Consider the following 21,853-nt stretch of genomic DNA (forward strand, 5'->3'; position numbering starts at 1 on the left):
ATAGGACTAAGCCGGCTTAAATCCAAAGGCTCCTGTTTAACTGGTTTGAGGATCGGGCTGCCAGTCATTGTAACTCTTGACGCGTCTCAGCACTGTGGGGGGTGGGGATGGAAAGGGTGGAAATAGTTGAGGGTGACTTTGACGCTTGGCAGCGCCAAGTATTCCTGGCGGGACTTTGCGAGCTCTTTGATTTCCATTGCACGAAGTATTTGTTTCTCCCGAACTAGAGAGCCACCTGAACCAAAATAGCTGATGGGATGGCAAATAAATATTAGCCTCGAAGTGGGATGTTTGGGATGGAGCTGCACGGGCATCTTGAATGTTTTCTTAAAGTTAGATTCAGAACATGCATAATGGCTCAGATTCCACACATAGCTCAATATGCTGTATCTCCGTATGAACTTTGGGGTCAATGGGATAATCTGTAAAAATAGAATAGAATACAATTCTTTATTGGCCAAGTGTGATTGGACACAATTTGTCTTTGGTGCTTATGCTTTCAGTGTACATAAAGAAAAATAAAATATATTTATTAAGAATCATAAGATATAACACTTAGTGATAGTCATAGGTTACTAATAAGCAATCAAACCATACTAGGAAACAAATAAAACAATATAAATTGTAAAGATACACACAATATGGTTATAGTCATAAGTGGGAAGTGATAGGTACTAGGAAGGATGAGAAGAAGAATAGTAATACAGTCTTGGTAAATAATTTGTGGAATTAGTTGTTTAGCAGAGTGATGGCATTCGGAAAAAAACTCCTTGTGTCGAGTTATTGTGGTGTGCAGTGCCGTTGTTTTGAGGGTAGAAGTTGAAACAATTTATGCCCAGGATGCAAGGGGTCTGTAGATATTTTCACAGCCCTCAATGGAAGGCAAGTTGGTAGGAATGTTTTTTTCTGCAGTTCTAATTATCCATTGAAGTCTGTGCCTGTCTTGTTTGGTTGCAGAGCCAAACCAGACAGTTATAGAGGTGCAGATGACAGACTCAATAATTCCTCTATAAAACTGAATCAGCAGCTCCTTGAGCAGTTTGAGCTTTCTGAGTTGGTGTAGAAAGAACAGTCTTGGTTGTGCTTTTTTGACGACATTTTTGATGTTATGTGTCCATTTTAGGTCTTGAGATATGATCGAACCTAAATTATTTGAAGGTCTCTACTGTTGATACTGTGTTGTCTAGTATTGTAAGAGATGGTAGTATAGGAGGATTTCTCCTAAAATCTATCACCATTTCTATGGTTTTGAGTGTATTAAGTTCAAGATTGTTCTGGTTGCACCACAAGGCTAGTTCAAAATACCCATCTGTATGCAGATTCATTGTTGTCTCGAATGAGGCCAATCACTGTTGTATCATTTGCAAACTTCAGTACTTTAACAGAGGGATCTTTTGAGATGCAGTCATTGGTGTATAGAGAGAAGTGGAGAGGACACACAGCCCTGGAGGGCTCCTGTGTTAATTGTACAAGTATCTGATGTGATTTTGCCTAGCTTCACCTGCTGCTTCCTGTCTGTTAGGAAGCTTATGGTAGATCCATTTACAAGTGTGGTCAGGTACAGCTAGCTGATTTAGTTTAGTTAGAAGAATATCTGGAATGATAGTATTGAGTGCTTCCACGTGCCAGCATTAGACAAAAAGCTCCAGTCAGATGATATGGGTTCACTTATTGGAATGGTTCACACAGGTTAATTAATTGTAGAGGTGGATTAGTGTTTTTTGTGGATGTCTTAACCTAGTTAATTAACCATGAAAATCCATTCTTTTTTTTCCCTGATAGCTTTACACCTATAGCCAGCAGGCAGCTGTATGGGAGAAATTTATTTTTGCCAATGATTGAGTCTGAAGCCAGCTTTTGAAATTAGGCTATATGTACATACTTAAAATGATAGGTTACAATCAGTAAGTTATAAGCTAAGCCTCTGTCATCTTGATCCTGTTTGTTGTGCCTAGCAGTTATCAGTTTCAGAAGCAGATAGCAGTCCTTTCTCCCATTTGTGGCTTCCCTACCATTTTCCCTATTGATCACTATTTGCACAAGTGCGTATGGGGAAGAAATATTCTGGCTTGTGTTTAAAAACGGGTTTCCAATTAATCAAGTGATTGGGAGGGGGGTATTTTGTTGTGGCTGGGTTATATTCTATTGGAAGTTTAGCACTGCATATGCATTATGTATGATTTTTGTTTGATTTTTGATTACTTACTTGATAATACGGAGCCGAATAAAGATGTAAACTGAGCCCTTGTGCACGGTTTGTACCAATGTGAGAATTTATATGAGGTTGGAAGTGCAGGGTTCATTTCAGTGAGTTGCCAACTGCTGTAGTAATCATTGATTGATGATTATTCATGATGATGATTCAATATGTTGAATCTGCCCTCACTTGGGGTACTCATTTTGAAACTGGAGATTGCAGCAAAATGTAAATATTCATCAAAATAAAGATCCAACACTAAGTATTCCCTGGTATATCCTTGGAAATTCACAAAGACAAAATGTACCCTTTCGTATATAAAGCTCACCATGGCTTTCCCAAGCTTATTTTCATACTGCCAAATGTTCAGGCAGAATGTCTGATTATTGTACTGCAGGTAGAAAATGTATTGAATTTGTATCTGCATTTCGCTTTATGAGCTCTCCTTACCTGATGATAGAGGGCCACCTTAAGGACCAGGTTTTCATTACTTCGATTTTCCATTTTTTTGATATGATGCTAATATTTTCAGAATCTATTACCATACAGAGTACATCACTTTTAAATTTTCACCTAAGATTTAAATTCTCAAAAAAGTAATACAGGAAAAATGAGTGTATACATATAATTATTTATATATGAAATTATATACTAGCAAAATAAAATATCTGACTAAAGGATAACACACATAAAAATTAAACTTCCAGTTATCCTTCCCATGCTATAATAATCTGTTCCCAGCCATCTAAGTAAGTACTAAGTAAGAATATGGTACTATATAAGAATATGGTACTACTATCTTCTTATACTATATAGTGTAAGAATATATACAATATGGTACTATATTGTAACAATTTTATTGTCTTATTCCTTTTTTTTGCTCATCAATACTTTTGTATCAATGATGTCAGAACTATGTAGTTCAACTGTTTCAACCTTTCTCTCCCAAATGGGTTAGGGTTATTGATCAATGGTTAACAGTTACCCCTGCCAATTTATGTACTAACCACACCAAGAATATCATACCAATAATTATGTTGAATGTATAGAAACTCATACGCCCACTGCAGAACTTATGTCTGCATTGATTATGTCACTGGGTCATCTCAAGTTGTAGTTGACTCTTAGCAATCACATTCATAGATTTTCACCATGGTCATTTGGCTTTGACCTGGTCTTTCAGTTCTTCCAACAGTACCTCACTCACCATTGTAAATGAATCCATCCACCTTGCTGTTGTGGTTGTCCGCCTCTCTCTCTTATCTTTCCTAGCATTAATGACATCACCAGAGAGTTAGGCCTATGTATAATGTGTCAGAAGTAGGATAATTTGAGCCTGGTCATTTATGCCTCATGTGAGAACTCTAGGTTAATTTGTTCAATTATCTATTTGTTTGTTTTTTGCTGTCCACAATATTCTCAGGAGTCTTCTCCAAAACCAAAGTTCAAAAGCACCAATACTATTCTGCTTTTTCAAACTCTTTATGTTTGAACACTGTCCACTATTTGCAACACATTATAAAACAGCTTTCTAAGACACACTTGTAGTTATTCTGATGCTATCCAAAAGACGGACTGTTACTTCAGATTGCAGAAGAATGTCACTTATATTATTAGAAAGACCTTTAACCAACAGGCTTCATCAAAGCTCTGGAAATGGATAATTCTCTACCCCATTTTATTCCCAAATATACAAAAAGCCCGTATACTTTGAATTTGCAATCATATTAACATAGGGATCCAGAAAATAATCAGAATTTGTCAAAATGTACACATTCCAAATCATCCACAAACCTGTCTTCGGTCTTAGTAATACAATCAGAATAGAGCTGAAAGGACCTTGGAGGTTTCTAGTCCAACCTCCTGCTCAAGCAGGAGATCCTCTACCATTTCAGACAGATGGCTACCCAGTCTTTTCTTTAAAACCTCCAGTGATGAAGCGCCCACAATTTCTGAAGGCAAGCTGTTCCACTGGTTAATTGTCAACACTATTAGGAAGTTTCTCCTTAATTCCAGGTTGCGTTTCTCTTTGATTAGTTTCCAACCATTGCTGCTTGTCTAGCTTTCTGGTCCTTTAGAAAATAAGTTGATCTCTTCTTTGTAGCAGCCTCAAATACTAGAATATTATCGTGTCACCCCTAATCCTCCTTTACTCTAGACTAGTCATACCCAATTCCTGCAACCGTTCTTGTAATACTTTTGTTTCCAGGTAAAACAATGTAAACAAAGCTGCTCTAATAAACAAAGCTGCTTGAGTAGATACCTAGCATGAGCCATTTTCTATTCAGCCTACCTCAAAATAGAATTCTATGTGCTTTCTCCTATGGGATGTGCTAGAGATCCACCTACAACTCCAAAGGTATAAAAGTTTAATAATTAAAAATTCTACTAATGCAAGCTGAACTATGATTACATGTTGGATTTATTGCAACAAACACTGAAAAATGACAATTAAAATGTAAGTTTACAAAAAAAAAATCGAACAACGGGAGCAAAAATTTACTGGGAGCAAATTATTCAAGGCTTCTGTTCCTCTCCCATCAGGCGAGTGAGTAAACGCTCCGCAAAAGAACAACTCTTCGCATACGCGCTATGGTATAACTCAAGAAGAAAAACTACAAGTCCCAATATGCACCTCTTTAAGCAGACGCAATAAATTCAAGTTACGTACCCGTATGCATTCTGGGATATATCAGCAAGCTACAAATTTTCACGATGTACAATGTGCTTCCGCTGAAAACTAGAAAACATATAGTCCCATTCATAAATATATGAAAATATACAGCTCAGAGTTACACCAAAAAATCAGAACGAATCTTTTTTTAATTTTTTTTTTAAAAATTCCCGTTAGAACACCCTTGAGGTATTATTCTCACTCCTTAAACCTTATGAGAGAATCAAAGAGTTTTGATGGTGGGAGGAAGTAGGGTGAACTGCTTCCGCTTCGCGGAGGAAAGGAATATAAAAATCCCCAGGAAAGAGTCGGACCTTCTTTCGCCTCCTCACCGTCAAAATGGTGGGTACCGCGTGCGCGAGGTAGCGGGCCGCAAAGGGAAAACGTGTGAGACAAAAAACCAGCCATGGAGAACCAGAGGGCGGAATTTGAGACAGCAGTGAAATTACCTGAGGGAGGGGAGGTGGCTGTTCCGTTAAATCTTGGCCCACGGTATACGCGTCCCATTTAAGCAAGCTTGGCGGAAAGCTAGACGGTCAGAGTCGCCCTTCTCTGGGCTCTTGGCACAATCACACACACACACCCGCCGGTCACCTCAGTGGTAAAGTCCTCCTTGTCTCGAGGAGTTCGCGGGCCACGGCTAACGTTCTTAGCTCGCGGTCTTACACCGAGGGGTGGGGGGGTACGGCCCCTCCGGGTTCGTTAGCCTCCTCACGTGCTGGGCTGCGATGCTGTTGCCAGTTGGGAATGATAATGGGGTTCGGAAACATCTGGAGGGGCCCCCGTTTAAGGGAGACCATTCCAGTAGGGCGGGCCAGACTTAAATGGCGCCCTGGACTAAGCTGGGTTAGGATTTGGATAGCACATGTACTTCTCTCCATTCTGGCTTCTTTGGGTGGGGTAGGGAATCGCAGTGAAGGAATATTTAAAGCACTTTTATACAAACAGGATTTAGTGTGAAGTTGACAATCTGATAGTTCAACTTAATAACCTAAGCATCTTTAAATATATTTTTTTCCTGGAGTGGCCCAGCCGTTTTTTTTTTTTTTTGAAAGGCGCATGCCAAAAGCACCCTACTCCAATTTAAAAAAATGTTTGATTACTTGATTATTATGAAGATTTTATTTAAAAAAAATGTGTAAGAGGCAAATGTTGAGACTGTTTTGCTGGGGAAGACATTAAGAAATAAATCTAAGGTATGTAAAGATAAGAGGTCCATCTTTTCCAGTTTATCGGTTTAATACTGGCCTCTTTTTGTATTGTGTAATTTATTGTATTTATAATAATAGATCCCAAGAAGCCAATGTTTAAACATACTGGAAAAGATGGATATCTTTGCTTATCCCTCATACACAAATATGTGCATTTGCTGCTGTTTACATTTGACTTTTTTAACTGGGAAAAAAGGCAGTAATAGTTCTGTTTGAATGTGTACACACATACAGAAAGAATATTGATGAAGATATAAATGTATAAAGCTCTACAATCAATCTTTGGAAGCTTGGAAAATACCAAAGCTGTATGCAAAATGTACTGTACCTTTGAAATAGAGATGTTGAGTTAGTGACAGGATAACAATGCTTCCTGGTTGTCGAAGCAAGTACTGTCTAACAATATCATTTGCTCCTAGAAAAAGATATTTTCTAGCTTGATTCTAGAATTACCTGAGCTACCACAACATGTTCTCACATTTATCACTTTGAGTTGCATAGTCTGTTCTTATTAACATTCTGTTATCTATTTTTGTTCCTTTAAATAGACAAGGAAGAGAAGAAACAACGGCCGTGCCAAGAAGGGTCGAGGACATGTCCAGCCTATACGCTGTACCAACTGTGCTCGTTGTGTCCCCAAGGATAAAGCTATTAAGAAGTTTGTCATCCGAAATATTGTAGAAGCAGCTGCAGTAAGAGATATCTCTGAAGCGAGTGTCTTTGATTGTAAGTCCTTTCTCTTGCTATGCCTCTGGTTTTAATTGCCAATGTAAACTTGAAATTTAAGGATAAGGAGAAGACATTACAATGAACAGTCATATCTTCCTTTGTATTTGAGATGATAGTGTAATGATTGCTGTTATGAAGCTCATTGTGCTTACTCTATTCTCCTGTGTCTGACAGAAAGCCTTAGAATTAAATATCTTAATCATGCTTAATAATTGTTCATCCAAATTTTTCATATTTGTAGCATTGTAATTTTGACTGATTCAAGATCCATTAAAAGAAAAGGTAGGCAGGAAAGAACGAAAGGTTGACTCTAGATGGGAGTTCTCTTAAATTTCAACTGGAGTTTGATGGGAAAGTTTTCTTTAGCCATCAAAAATAATCACTCCATTGATTTTAGTGCAATATTTGAAGTAATAGAATTGGGGGGGGGGGTGTTTCCCCAGATCTTTCTTGTGGAAGCTTGCTTTAAAATGAATAATTGTTAAGAGGAAAGGGAATTAAGTTGTGTTGCTAAAATACTTGTTGATAATTATTTATTATGGTCTTCTTTGGTAAAATATTACTGAAGCTTGTATTTCTTTCTCATTTTAGATTTCATAATTTATTATTTTATGGTAATGAAAGGAACTTTGGGGCAGATTATAACATAGACTTTTAGGAGGAATCAGAAATCTGGCTGTTTTATCTAATTGAATTGTTGTAGTCTTTTCCAGTTACCTTTTTTTCCCCTCAGCCTACGTGCTACCCAAACTCTATGTGAAGCTTCACTATTGTGTTAGCTGTGCTATCCACAGCAAGGTGGTGAGGAACCGATCCCGTGAGGCCCGGAAGGACCGCACTCCTCCTCCCCGGTTCAGGCCAGCAGTAAGTATATGATCAACTGCAAATTATTGCATTATTACTAACAAAAAAAATCTAACCTAGTTGGCTAGATTTTTGCATGATTATACAAGCAATCCTTACAACCATAATTGGAATCAGAATTTTGGTCACTAAGCAGTGTGTTTCCTAAGTGACTCAACATAGGATAGAGCCTGATTTATGACCATTTTACCATGGTTGTTGGGCGACTACATCTTTCCCAATTGATGTTGCTTGTCAGAAACCGGGTAGGGAGGTCACAAATCGCAATCACATGACTGTAGGAGGCTGCAGCTGGTCATAAATGCAAGCAGGTTGTGAAGTGCCTAAATTACAATCACACAAGTCGTACATGTAAGGGCAGGATGGGAATAACTTTTTCCAAGTCTGCGTAACTTTGAACCATTGTTACAACCTCAAATTGAGGGCTGCCTGTATAAACCAGGGGTGTATAGAGAATACTTTAACGGTGATGGGGACTATTTTAGAAAAAGATTTCAGGAGGTTCGGGGATGGAATGGTGCCCTGAGCATCTGCATATAGCAGCATTTAGCCACTGGGCTGCACTTTTATTGTCCTCACACAAGTATGCTAAGGATTTGACTTTCTGCATTCACATGATATGCTACACATCATGAGGATTGTTTGATTTCATCTTGGAATGAAGTAATCCTGATAGTTATAGTTTATTGGGCTTTCTGTTATTGGCATAGAAAAAAGCTTAGATGAAATGTATTTCTAAAAGCAAATAATTATCTGCAGTTTTTAATTTAATAGGAAATGAAAGATTATAAATAAAAGGATCGTGTATTATCAATGAACTGTTGAAACAGTTAGCATTTTGTTGAACTGGCAGAGACCATAGGTATTCTTTGTTATATAAGGCAGCTATATTTGAAATCTCTGTTGAGATAGAAATGAGAATGTTCTTAATTTGTTATATTTATCATTAGTAATAACATTTGATGAATGTCTTCTAAAACGCTTCTTTTTTTCTCCTCCAGGGTGCTGCACCGAGACCACCCCCTAAGCCTATGTAAGGAGATGTTTTAAAAGATGTCAATTCCAAATATTGAGTCAATAAATACATTTACAAGTGATGGTTGTTTGTGTTAACCCTAGAGTGTTTTTAAAAGGGTGGGTAGGGGTACAAGATTAGTAAATATATTTTAAGTATGCTCCAAATAACTTAAAAAATAACTTGAGTGATGCAAGTAGCCTTGAAAATTAAATTAGTTTGTTCAACTCTTAGAAACAATCTAGTACTGTTTCATGAAGCAGCTTTGAGAGAGCTCTCTCAAATTTTCATCAAAACCTGATAGCACTCTTTTTCTTATGGGAGTTCCCATATCTGAGAGTGTGGCTTGCCACACCCATCCTCCTGTTGCATACTATCAAATCAAAAAGACTCGGTGGTTTGCAAGTTTTTGTCCAGTAAAATGTTTTTAGCGTTTCATTCCAAATGCTATAGAATAGCTATTACAGGTTGTAATCATTGCCTTCCAGAACTGATGTAACAAGCAGCAATTTGAAAGGTGAACAGCTGATAGTTATGAATCAAAAGATTTTCATGCAAACCAAATATTTTTCTGGGATTTTTTTCCTCTCATGGAAATGTGTTTGAAATACTTGATTCTGTAAAAATAATACAAGTGCAGCATATAAAATTAATTTTTGAAAAGGACTCCATGTAGGAGACATTCTGAATCTCAGTTCCAATTTATCTTGTGCCAGCCAACTTGGATGATTCCTTGTACAACTGGCTGCTGTTGTGCTTTATTGGCACCTAAGAGAAGCTTGTTTACCCATTTGGCAAGAGATGGATTTATGAATATGAACTCAGTACTCTTACTTGGTAGTACTGAAGTAGTTCAGCGTGCACAGATTGTTCAGCCCCTTCCCCTAGTTATGTTAGACCTGTGAGTTATAGACTAAGAATTTTCATCATTCTCAACTGAATCAGTACGTTTCTGCCTTCCTCCTCAGGGCAGTATTAACATACCCTTGGAGTTATGTATTCATGTTTTTCTATTAATAAGTTCTCTCCAGCTAGTATTAGCTTTGAAAAACTGAAGTTGAATGTAAAAACTTAAAACACAATTAGAAAAATCAGAATTGTGACTATAAATGGAAAAGATACCTTTCATTAGGAGCTTGTAATTTGACATTTGAGATGAGAAAATGAAAGTTTGTTTGAATCAAATTCTTTGTCCAGTAATTAATATCCTTTTGAGAAACTTCAGCTGCTTACTTGTGTACATGTAGTTGAAGTAAATGCTTTGTTCTTTGTAAGGGAAGAAAAAGTAAATTAGTTCTAATGTATAACTTCAAATGCTGTTAGTTTTGGTCATAATTAATCTTCAAAGCCCTCAGCAGGTGGCAGCAGCTGGCTTATCTAGAAGGTAAGTTGGGTCAGATCAAATTAATTCTCTTTTTTTTACAATTTTTTTTTATTTTTATTAAACCACACACACACAAAAATAATCATCTTACATTACATCTTGTAGAAAGTGTGTCAATTGGTTATAATTAGCTTTCGTGCATCTCTTCCACAGTCATTACTTACATTCATATCAAATGTCAAAGTTCTTAATGAATCTTACTTTCAACATATCATAGTTCTCATTTGACTGAAATTGTTTTAGTATCCTTTGCCTAGAATAATCCATAGTTAAAAAACCCAACCAACTAATGGAATTTCATTAATTATTACAGAGTCATCCAATAGCCTTAAACCTTTATAACATATTCTAAACAAAAATTAGTTGACAAAGTTTCTAAGCCCTTCCTCTCCCCCAATCACTGTTTACAATTTGTGTCCAGGTTCCTTTTGTTATGGTAGTACATATATATATATATATATATATATATATATATATGTATGTATGTATGTATGTATGTATGTATGTATGTGTGTATGTGTATGTGTATGTGTATATATATGTATATGTGTATATATATATATATATATATATATATATATATATATATATATATATATATAATTAACTGTATCCCTTATCCTTATCATTCCATTGTTAGTTGTTATAATTAATATTGGTTAACAAAAAATCCTTTACTGTTATATCTATTTCTTCTCATCAGACCAACATATATATATATATATATACCTTATTGTCCTTATCAATTATTTATTTAACATAACCATCGATAAGTTACTAAATTACTACTTACTAATTTTAAAACTTAGTTAATTTTTTGATATTTACTTCATATATCCAATAACACTACACCTTTATAACGTATTCAAAGTAAGAATTAGTTAATTAAATTTCTAAACCTTTTTTTCCCCAAATCATTGTTTGCAATTTATATCCAAATTCCTTATATTAAACCAGTACATATATATGTCGTTAACTATAACACTTATCATTTCATTATTATTATTATCATTAATATTTGCTAACAAAATCATTTATTACTTATATCCAGCTTCCTCATCTCCAGCCAACATAGAAATATACCTTGTTACCATTATCAACTATTTATTTAAGCAAACAATCTAAAGGATTACTAATTCCTACTTACTAATCATCAAACTTAGCTATTATTTTAAGTTAATTCTTGATTATGAGACTTCCCGGGAATCAAATTGGTTGTAGTTTAGAGTGGAAATAAAAGGTTCTGGTAGCGGTTAATACAACCATGTATGTTGGCAAGAAAATTGCTTCTTTATTACAGCCTTAATTTAGCTAAGAAATTTTGTTTAGATCTTCAGAGTTATTAGCCATAATAATGCATCTTTTAAAAGTGCAAAAGAAACAGTTGCAGGCTTCTAGTTTCTAGACAGAGGTAGGGAACTATGGCTCCTTTATGATTTGTGGACTTCAACTCCCAGAATTCTGGCTCAGAATTCTGGCAGTTGAACTCTATAATCATAAAAGGGCCATAGGTTCATAACCCCTGCTTCAGAAGAAGAGCTGGAAGTAAGATATTTAAGGAAGATACTTAGGCATAAATTGGCCCTTATATCTTTAAGACAGATCCACAATATGGAGAGTGGATCTTTGGTGTATCCAAGGCTTCAGGCCTATTGTGGCAATTGCTCCTTTATAGTAATTGGCATCTGCAAGATGCTGCCAAAACTTCAAATGTGCCCACTACCCTAAAAATTAAAATTATCTCTGGATTGGACCTGGAAGGGTGATTTGTTCTTAAGAATGTTCATTGTCCTCATTTTTACCACTTGACAATATGATGGCAATTTTGATAACCTAGGTAGCCAGCGTAGGGTTTATTGTAATTGCATCCAGAAACCATAATGGAAGCAACAAATTTAAGGCTGCATTTCAGAAGTATGCAGCTGATGTTAGCAGAAGGTCTGCATTCCAAAAGTAGGGATAGATTCTGCAGTTGGGGGTAAAATGCATGCCTCTAAACATCTTTCGCTCCTTAAGCTCCTTCCTCCATTGCAAAACAATGACCACATGGTCCCATTTTCCTGGAAAAGCTGAGCAAAAGGTCTGGCAAGCGATGGGTTAACCCTAACCTCAAGCTGAACTCTTAACACACTAATTCCTGCTAGCAACTCAAGGGGCACCAGCAAATAGTGGAAGCAAGAGTCAGTATTATTCATTAAGAAAAAAAGGTAGTAAGGAAGTCAATAGGGTCTCACAGCACACTAATACCATTTGTGGCTTAGTATATCAGTTGAGATGGAAAGAAATCTCTTACTAGAAGCAAATATGTAAGCTTTTAACAGGTATCGGACATGGTTATGAATTAAGCTAGATTAGCTCTAAACTGCTTCTGAAAGCTGCTACAATTGAGGGAAAGACAGGGACACTAGTTTTATCTAAGTAACCGTTAGATTGTGCTTAATTATCTCCTGTCCACCATGATAATGCCAGTTTGGGGGAGAAATGTATTGGATTGAATCAGAAATTAAACCTGCCCTTACTGGGATTTATATCAAGGCAGATTATAAGAAAAGACATCAAAATATTTGGGTTATCCTATCATAGCTCTCCACCTAATGTCTGGTTTTTGATCTCTTGATTATTACCTTTAAAATGGGATTACCTTGGTGGAATTGGAACTAGGCTCTTCCCTTCAGATCATTGATTTTTCGAGTTCCCTTTGTCTTTCCTCCTCCATTGGAAACATGATCACAGATAAAGAACAGAGGGCTCCCTTTGGCAAACAACGAGCTTGAATGAAATCAAGCCTCATTGAGTGTTGCATGTCCCAGGATGTCTTTGGCTGGATTTCCTCAGGATATTTTCCTTGGACTTAAACAATTGCTCTTGGTTAACTGCAGGATTTTGTATTTTCAAAAGTAGGAGGACAGCTGCTTCTGTTGCTTTTTCCCAGATGCCCTCTGCGGAATCTCTCAAATCTCCTACTCCCATAACATAAAATAATTCAATTATGTCTGCCTGACACCTCTGGCATTCCATATGAAAAGAGACTGCAGACTTTGGGGCTCCGCCATCATATTCTCTGCATCTTTCACACAGCCATTGTACTGTGACTGGCTCTGTCTCCTGACCTACCCCTCAAAGAGGAATGGGGATATAATATTCTTTTTCAGAGCTGGACTTCATGTATCTGATGAAGTGAAACAAAATCCTTAAAAGCTCATGGATGATATATTGGCTACTCTTAAGGTGCCATAAAATTATGTTAACAAACATACTTGTCCCTCCTTGGTGACATGTGAAATAACTTTAGAAAAGGCATATTGCTGAGGGCATTTTTAAAAGACAGGCAACAGTAGTTGACTATCACGGTCATCCTCAGTGAGATCAATAACTTTACATGTGAGCTGATTGTGTCATTTGTAAGTAAGTCATACCATGAATCAAATTAGCATAATTCACTGCATTTGTATGATAGCACAATACAGATGACATTACTGTGGTTTCTATCATGCCTGTACTATCTATGCTTTTTATAGTAGTTCAATGATATGCTGTTCTCTTTATTTTATCTCGTATTCAAAGCAGAAGTTCCAGAAACTACACATCTTTCAGAAATACAATGTGTGGCCTATTTTTCTGCTGTAGGGGATTCCAGCATTTTATTTTGAACACCTTCCCTTAAAGCTCTGGAGAATGATGGGAACATGCAATAGAGCAGTGCAGAAACCCATGCCTTGTACCCAACATCCACAAAAACCCTTTATTCCACAGAGATATATCTACAGAATTCTGTACTAGCTCCAGAACAGCAAATGCAAATCCCTTTGAGGACTAGGAGAAGAAGCTAGTGAACAACAAAGATTTTAGATTTTTTTAGATTTTATTTAGCATTTATAGGCCGCCCTTTTCCCTGAGGGGACTCAGGGCGGCTTACAATAGTAAGGGAAGGGGAGTGAAAGACAAATACAGAAAAAAAAATTGTGAAATAACTAAAAAGTACTAAAACACAACATTCACTCAGCATTCGGGAGGGGCAGAAGAGTTTATCCCAGGCCTGACGGGCTAGCCAGATCTTGAGGGCTGTACGGAAGGCCTGGACTGTGTCAGGGTACGAATCTCCACGGGGAGATTGTTCCATAGCGTCGGAGCAGCAACTGAGAAGGCTCTCCTCCGGGTGGTCGCCAGTCGGCACTGACTGGCGGATGGAATACGGAGGAGGCCCGCTCTATGCGATCTGATGGGACGCAGGGAGATTATTGGCAGGAGGCGGTCTCTCAGATAGTCAGAATCCACTACCATGGAGCGCTTTATGGGTGTAAGTAAGACCTTGAATTGCACCCGGAGATCTACAGGCAGCCAGCGCAGCTCGCGGAGGATAGGTGGTTATGTGGGCGAAGATGGTTGCTTTCCTTCTCTTGAGGGCTCTCCAGTCATTTTCTCCCACTCCCCATCTGATCACATCTACTGTTCAGGTCACTCTGAATCTTAGGGGCAAGAAAGACATTCAGCTTGCTAAGAGGAAGCTGGAAGGCCATACTTTCCTGAGTCTTCTGCCCCCTTTGAAAAATCTGTAAGGAAGAGACAAGGGGTAGCTACTTCAGACTTGCTCCTTTCTAGTGGAAATATAGGATGCCACGTAACTTGATTCAAACCATTGATCTGTCTGGCTCAGCAGTGTCTCTGTGCTCTTTGACAGTCACCTTGCAACATTTCCATAATAGAAAGTTTCCCAACCTTGCTTGTCTGGAGAGCAGATGACGAAACCTGGGAACCTTTTTGCATGCAAAGCATGTACTTTCCTATCTAACCTATGACTTAAGGAAGGACATTCCCAACAAGCCCAGTCATGGGGAGTACTCTTCTAACCCATTCTGATTCCTTTTCCTTTAGCATGCTGTCTTTTGCATGTCTTAACTTCAGGAGAAAATGAGAGAGGATGAGATTCCACCCACCCCCCAGTAACCCCTCAGACGTTACTGGGAAAAGTTACAGGGCTGCTTTAGGACCAAACACAGAAAGAAGGTCCCATGGTTTCTTAATGGCTTATCATTCCTTCAGAATAGAATCTTTTAGAGGGTACAGTCATTTCCAGCATGGGGTTTTGGGGGCATGTTGGACTATGGGTCCCAACACCTCTGTATAGTAATATCTGAGAACTCCAGAAGTTGTACTTCAATGACACAAAGCCAAAACGGGTCAGGAAGAGGTGGAGACTTGCATAGAATTAAGTAGTAGGATGTGGCTTTGGAGAACAGATAAATGTCAGCTTTCTCATTTTAGATTCAGCTATGCTCATTTAAGGAGTAGTCTGTGAGAAGCAATTTTCTATGATCTTGCCGAAGGAGCCAAACATGCAAGGAGAACAATTAATTAAAATACTTCAAAATCCAAAGGAATGTGTGGTAGAAACAGGCCACCCATCGCTCGGCTGCTGTTAAACAATGCAGTGTAAAACATGTTTGGTTAGTGGAGAATACTTCCTGCACAATTGTGCTTATTATTTAGTTAGGGTGCTTTCTCAAACAACTTTACGCAGTGTAAAATCTGAAAGAGAAAAATCCATCCTTAAACTAATAAATCCATCTTCATAAAATAAGAAAACAATAAATCCCTTCTGCACTGAAAACACAGCCACCCACTTGTCATTAGACAAAATATCAAGCATTCTGTATCGGCTGTAGTTTCAGTTATCTTCAAAGTTTGCCCCATGCAGAGCTCATTACAGTGATCATATTGTATAACAAATGAGCTATAAACACCATCACCGAGGCTTTTGGTCCAGGGTAGAGTCATACGTGGTGTAACAGCTGAATTAGCAAAGGGTCCCCTGGCCATGACCTCTATCTCCTATTCAGTAGAGCACTAACTCCATAACACCTCCATATTGCAGAGTTGCTCTTTCAGGGGAGCACACCTTCGTAGAACTGATACTGGAACCAACATTTTTGGAAAGTCCATCTGTTTAAAGACAAGCAGAACCTCTGTGCTGCTACTTTAATCTGATTTTCCCCCTCCGTCCAGTTTTTCACAAGACATCTATAGCATTTCTGGCCCAGCTTGGGATAATAAGGGTGCAATTGAGTGTCCTTAATGGAGCAATAACATCTCATTTCAAAATTGGTAAATGACCTCTCCAAGTAGTTTTCATATACATGTTAAATAACATTGGGGAAAGGACTAAGCTTTGTGGTAGCCCATAATCACAGGATCAATTGCGTCTCTTGCAACCACTGGAGGAGCTGCGCAGTGTTTGTCCAGTCAAGTAATAGCAGAATCACTGTAAAACAATGTTCTTCTGAGAATATGCCATGGTCAATAATATCTACTATACCACTGAGAAATCTCAAAAGGGCAGAACAGCACACTTCTACCAAACTGATGAAAATATCTACCACAGGGAACTAATTCTGTCCGTTTTGACTAGATCTCTCTGGGACTGAACCCTGGACAGAAGGGATGACATAGTTTAAAATTTTCCAGTTTCCTCTTTAAATTTTTGGGAGTACTTGTTAGTTAAGATCTCACCTGGAAAAACAACACGTCCTGGTGATTGGCAAGACCCAACAGAGACATCATTTCCTTAGAGCCCTGCGAAAAAAATCAGGTGGAACAACAGCTGATAACTTCTTTCTATCGTTCATGATAGAAAGTGTCCTCACATAGTGCATTACAGCGTGACCCGTCAAAACCGCGGTCCACAAAAGCGCGCTCGACGAAAGCGTGCATTTGACGTCATCACAGTGCGACGAAAAAAATTAAAAATTGTGGTGGAACCGCATTACAGTATGGTAGCTGGTTAAACTGCTGCGCACAGGAAGGCACTACAGAGAGTGATCAATTCATCACAAGAAACCATTGGTTGCCCTCTACACCACTGGATGACATCGCCAGATCTCACTGCTTTAGCAGAGTAAGGAAGATACTCAGAGATGATTCACCCCTGGTCAGTGTCTCCTTGCACTTCTACAATCGGGCAGAAGACATCAAAGCATAGCCAGTAGAACAAATACGTTTAAAAATATGTTCTGTCCTTGGGCTCTCAGACTCTTAAACACAACGACAATCACTCCACGCACATATGGAAATGTATGACTAGTTTTTCTTTCTTCCTTTCCCCCCCCTATTTACTTGCATAGGTATATTCTTTATACTATTTATGTTGTTTCTATTTGTTATTATGGATTGCATCAGTGAGGCTAAACCAATTCCGTTGTATACATGATGTACAATGACAATAAAGGCTACAGTATGTTAGTATATAATTTATGTTTCTAGAGTCCTCTAGCTGATTCTCCACCATTTTCTCAACAACTTTTCCCAAATAGAAGACTAGGTAGAAGTGCCTAATGCTGTGGGTGAGAGATTGCTCTTCAAAGAGAGGCACCCCACTGCCTCATTCAACGTAGGTGGCAACTCAACTTCTACAATACACAGAGGCGTTAATCACCAGCTGCACATGTTCACCCATCAGGTTGCCCGAGTAAGTTAGATTGGGAGTGAGTCCAGTCCACAGATGGTGGAGGTCATACTACAAAGATATTTTCTAAACACCCAGGATCCATAGCTCAAAATAATTCCGTTCCACGAGAGGTAACCATTCCCCTTCCATAACTCTGCCCAGTTGGCATTGAACTCTTAACAAATATAAAGAACTTTATTAGCATGTAAGTATGCATGTGTCTGTACATGTGAATTGCAGCAGTCTTGCCCTCCCCAACCTGCCCATCTTCGAAGGGCTGCACCATGGAATGATTTCTTTGATTTCAGAATGGAGGTTACTTTCATGATCTTCAGTAGGAATGGGAAACTACTTTAACTCTCCACAATATCTAAAGAAAAAACCAATTCTTGAAGTCTCTGAAAAAGGTACTCCACATTCTGGAACCCAAGACACCCTATCTGAAGTAGCAGAGCAGGTACTACTGCTAGATAGATGTTTGTCAGACAAATATCTGCCGCAGAAGTCGATGAATCATCCTGGCCATGACAGTAGGGGAGAACGGACTCTGTTTATCATGAGCTGACTTGTTGACATCCTGAATGGATTATGCTACAATACCAATTTGCCTTGCAGAATAAGGGTGGTGGACGGAGTCTACATTACATCCTTTTGCTTAGAAAGCATCTTACTTGAATGTTATTGCCTCAGCTTGTATCTGATCTGTCTCGGCTTCTCATGTAAACAGACACTCTCAGACAGGATGACGATATGCTTCTCGTTCCTTAAGGTTAGTAGAGTCTTGGTTCAATCTGAGCCCATCAGCGAAACATGGCTCTGTTGTGTAGACAGAAATGCCATTAGAGTTACTTGAGGTATCTACTACACAATGCTTACGTTTATAGTCCTTTCGGCCTTCCAGATTGTGTTGCGTTCCACTTGATTTCAGAGCCAGTGACTTCTGAAATGAAAACATTCCAGTTCTTTAACATACAGGCCACTCCTAGGATCAGATGTGCAAAAGAAGCATATTCAATATCTGAAAACTCTTCAGAGTGTAACATGAGGGCTGGAGATTTTTCATTTGTTATTGGTTAATAAGGTTCCAAATCTCAGCTTGGACACTATTATGTGCCACAGTTCTGCAAAATCCCTTCCAGAAAAAGTATTTCAAAGTTAATTTGGGGGTGGATCTCCTTATTCCTTTGTTACATCTCCACCTTGGTATGTAATAGTCCACATATCTTATGTTTTCTGACACTATTGTTCCATTGCAGATCTTCAGTGTTATATACTTTCCCACATTTTAGTTGTCTGTCTGTCTGTCTGCTCGCTTTGTGTAAGTAGACTGGGATTCTTTTCTGATCTTCTCCTTTGGTCCATCCTTCACTACGGGAAATTTCGTCTTTTAAAATCAAATGCAGAGCAATGTCATCAAATTGCCCAAAACAACATTTTAATAATTATTTAAAGGAGATAAGTCTGTGCAACAACAAAAAATAATCAAGATTATCAGGCAGGGGCAAGGGATAAAAATCAATTGAGAATTGTCTCGACAATACCAATGAACATAAGCTAAAACGAAAGGAGGGGGTCCATAATATTCTAAAAAATAACTACTTCCACATAGTAAAGATGCAGCAAAGTTACATATTTCTTTTGCATATCTTGCACAGCTGCACTTAAAATATAATTTGAAGTAAGCTAGGTATAATTCAGAAATTTGATACAGATTTTGTTAGGAATGAATGAACTTGGTGCAGTTGCAGTTTGTTATTACAGTGGCACTTTTCTCCAAGATAGCCTGTACTTTTCAGCCACAAGGGGGCGCCAAACGGCAACAGCAGAGTGTACTACTACACCTTTTAAAAAGTCTGTAGAGATTCTCCGTCATGCAGGTCATGGTTGTGCCAAAGGTGCTTTTTTGGGAGGCAACTGGACTTCCTTGTTTTTTCTTTGACGACATTTCATTTCTAATGCAAGAAGCTTCTTCAGCTCTGAAGAGATGTGGGAATGGAAGGATTATATTCTTTGCAGACAGCTTGGTTATTTGCATCCTTTTTGAGAGTCACTGAAGCAATTGGAGTTGTGAGGACACAGATAACCTCCAAGTATGACCCACTAAAAGGAGCAAGATGACCAGCTGTCTGCAAAGATATAGAATCCTTTCATTCCCCACCATCCGTTAGAGCTGAAGAAGTTTCTTGGATGAGAAGCGAAAAGGTGTTCAAAAGAAAAAAATAAAACAGGGAAGTCCAATTGCCTCCTGAAAAAAACACTTTGGGGTTTCCACTTTTAGGTTCCCCATTCTTCTCAATATTGATATTCTTTGGTGGTTAAAGTAATTATTCATCCTGACCAAGAATGTGTTTCTGTTTTGATTCAGAATAAAAGTGGGGGAAATGTCCATAGGAGAAGAAACAGTCATTTGGGGCAAAAGGGAAACTGTTTCAGATATAAAGGATGAAAAGATGAAATCAAGTCCTTAGGAAGACATGAGTAGGAAGTACAGAGAGCTTCCACATTCTTTACTAAGGTTTGCTTAAAGCTTGCTGGATTGGCTTCTAGGTCAAGACTCAGCCAAGAACTCTAATTAGTTCAAAAATACTCATCTTTTTGTGCTGCCACCAATTTCCTGTGATGTGTGATTCACCTTTGGGTGGGGTGGACAGAATTCTGGCTTTAAAACTCAGCCATGCCTAGAGAAACAGAATCGAGTGGCGGTTATATAAAGTGGTTCATTTCTGAACCAAGTGGGAAGGGCATTGGGTTCTCCTGTATTAATTCTAGCCCATACCTGGAAACTGCTTTAATTCAGGAATTAATATAAATATGACTCAAAGAAGCTGCTCATATTGTGCCTCTTGGTGAATGCAAGGAATGTCCCTGAGGCATGGTCAAAAAAGTCAAGGCAAGAAAATCTGGAAATGAAATATGACTGAGAATTTTACAATACAAGGACAATGGAATGACACAGAATATAATAATATAATATAATAATATAATATAATATATAATATAATATAATATAATATAAATAATATAATTATATAATATATATAATATAATATATATAAATATAATATAATATATATAATATAATATAATATAAATATAATATAATTATAAATAATATAATTAATATAATATAATAATATAATTAATATAATATAATATAATATAATATAATATTATAATAAATAATATAATATAATAAATATATTATTGGATGGATTTAGGAGGACGTAATGAATTGTTATAATAAATTAATTCAAAATTTAGAATATCTTGCATAAAATGAAGGAATAAGAGTTATAGTCAAATAAATTAATAATGATGTATACATATATATGATTGATAATATGAGACTTTATATAAACTATGAGGACTATGGAGAGGATCCACGGAAGCTTTGTAACCAACCGATACGCTGGATGTAACTGGAAGATGTTTTATGTTTTATGTTTTGTTTAAGTTTATCTTTAAAAATAAAAATTCTCTTAATAAAAAAAAGGCAAGGCAAGGTGGCTGCATCAATGCGGATAAAGCTTCACCTACTTTTTGATGTGACATTGATAGAAAATGGAGAGGTACGATTGCACCATGGCAACCTCCATCTTTTGACCACACCTTGAGGTCACCCCTGCAAAAGTTTGTAGTAGATATGATGGAAGGTGCACTTGGAGGAGCAGTGAGGGAAACTTTTGGCAATACAGAGCTTTCCCAGGTAGAGGCTCAAAAAAAAAAAACCCCTATGCTGCCCAGAGCTGGATGTGGAGAGGAAAGACGTCCAGTGAAGCCACATTCTAGAATTTTTTGGGTAGATCTAGTAAATTAGAAGATTATAGCTTGTGTCTGGCAAGATTCTGTCCATTACAGAAGCAAGTAAAGGATTGGACGATTGGATTTTGAGTGTTGTCTCTGGGCTTGGGACTTGTGGCTGATAAGGCTAACTGGAGGTGCACATGGATTATTGGCATATCCTAAAAATTAGTTGTGCTTCTGCTCTCCTATGATTAAATCTGAGGTTATTATATGCGGGTTTTTAAGTAGAGGCTTATGCAGTGGGGGATTTTGTCTTTGCCACTTTTCGCTATCACAGATAAGCTGAACTACCAAAGAAAACATAAACTGAGATTTGAAAGAGACACCTATAACACAGAAAAAGAAAGGGAGAGAGGGAGTGGAGAACGAGAGGAAGAGAAAGGAAGAGAAGAGGTAAGGAGATGAGGGTGGAAGGGAGAGACAGAGAATGAGGAGAGGGTAGGAAGGGAAGATGAGAGAAGAGTAGGTAGAGGTAAGGGGAAGAAGAAAGCGGAAGCAGAGGAGGAAGGAAGGAAGTAGAGAAGGGAGGGAGGG

At 37.9% G+C, this 21,853-nt stretch overlaps 1 protein-coding gene across 1 annotated transcript; it reads left to right on the top strand.

Moving 5' to 3' along the window:
• The first annotated feature begins 5,124 nt into the window (after positions 1–5,124).
• Positions 5,125–8,772, top strand: RPS26 (ribosomal protein S26). The gene is made up of 4 exons (XM_032212084.1): positions 5,125–5,213; positions 6,631–6,808; positions 7,545–7,675; positions 8,677–8,772. Exons 1-4 carry the CDS (start codon positions 5,211–5,213, stop codon positions 8,710–8,712), a joined length of 348 nt encoding a protein of 115 aa, XP_032067975.1. The 5' UTR covers positions 5,125–5,210; the 3' UTR covers positions 8,713–8,772.
• Positions 8,773–21,853: the final 13,081 nt, after the last annotated feature.

This window comes from Thamnophis elegans, chromosome 2 (genome assembly GCF_009769535.1).
Source record: "Thamnophis elegans isolate rThaEle1 chromosome 2, rThaEle1.pri, whole genome shotgun sequence".
NCBI lineage: Eukaryota > Metazoa > Chordata > Lepidosauria > Squamata > Colubridae > Thamnophis > Thamnophis elegans.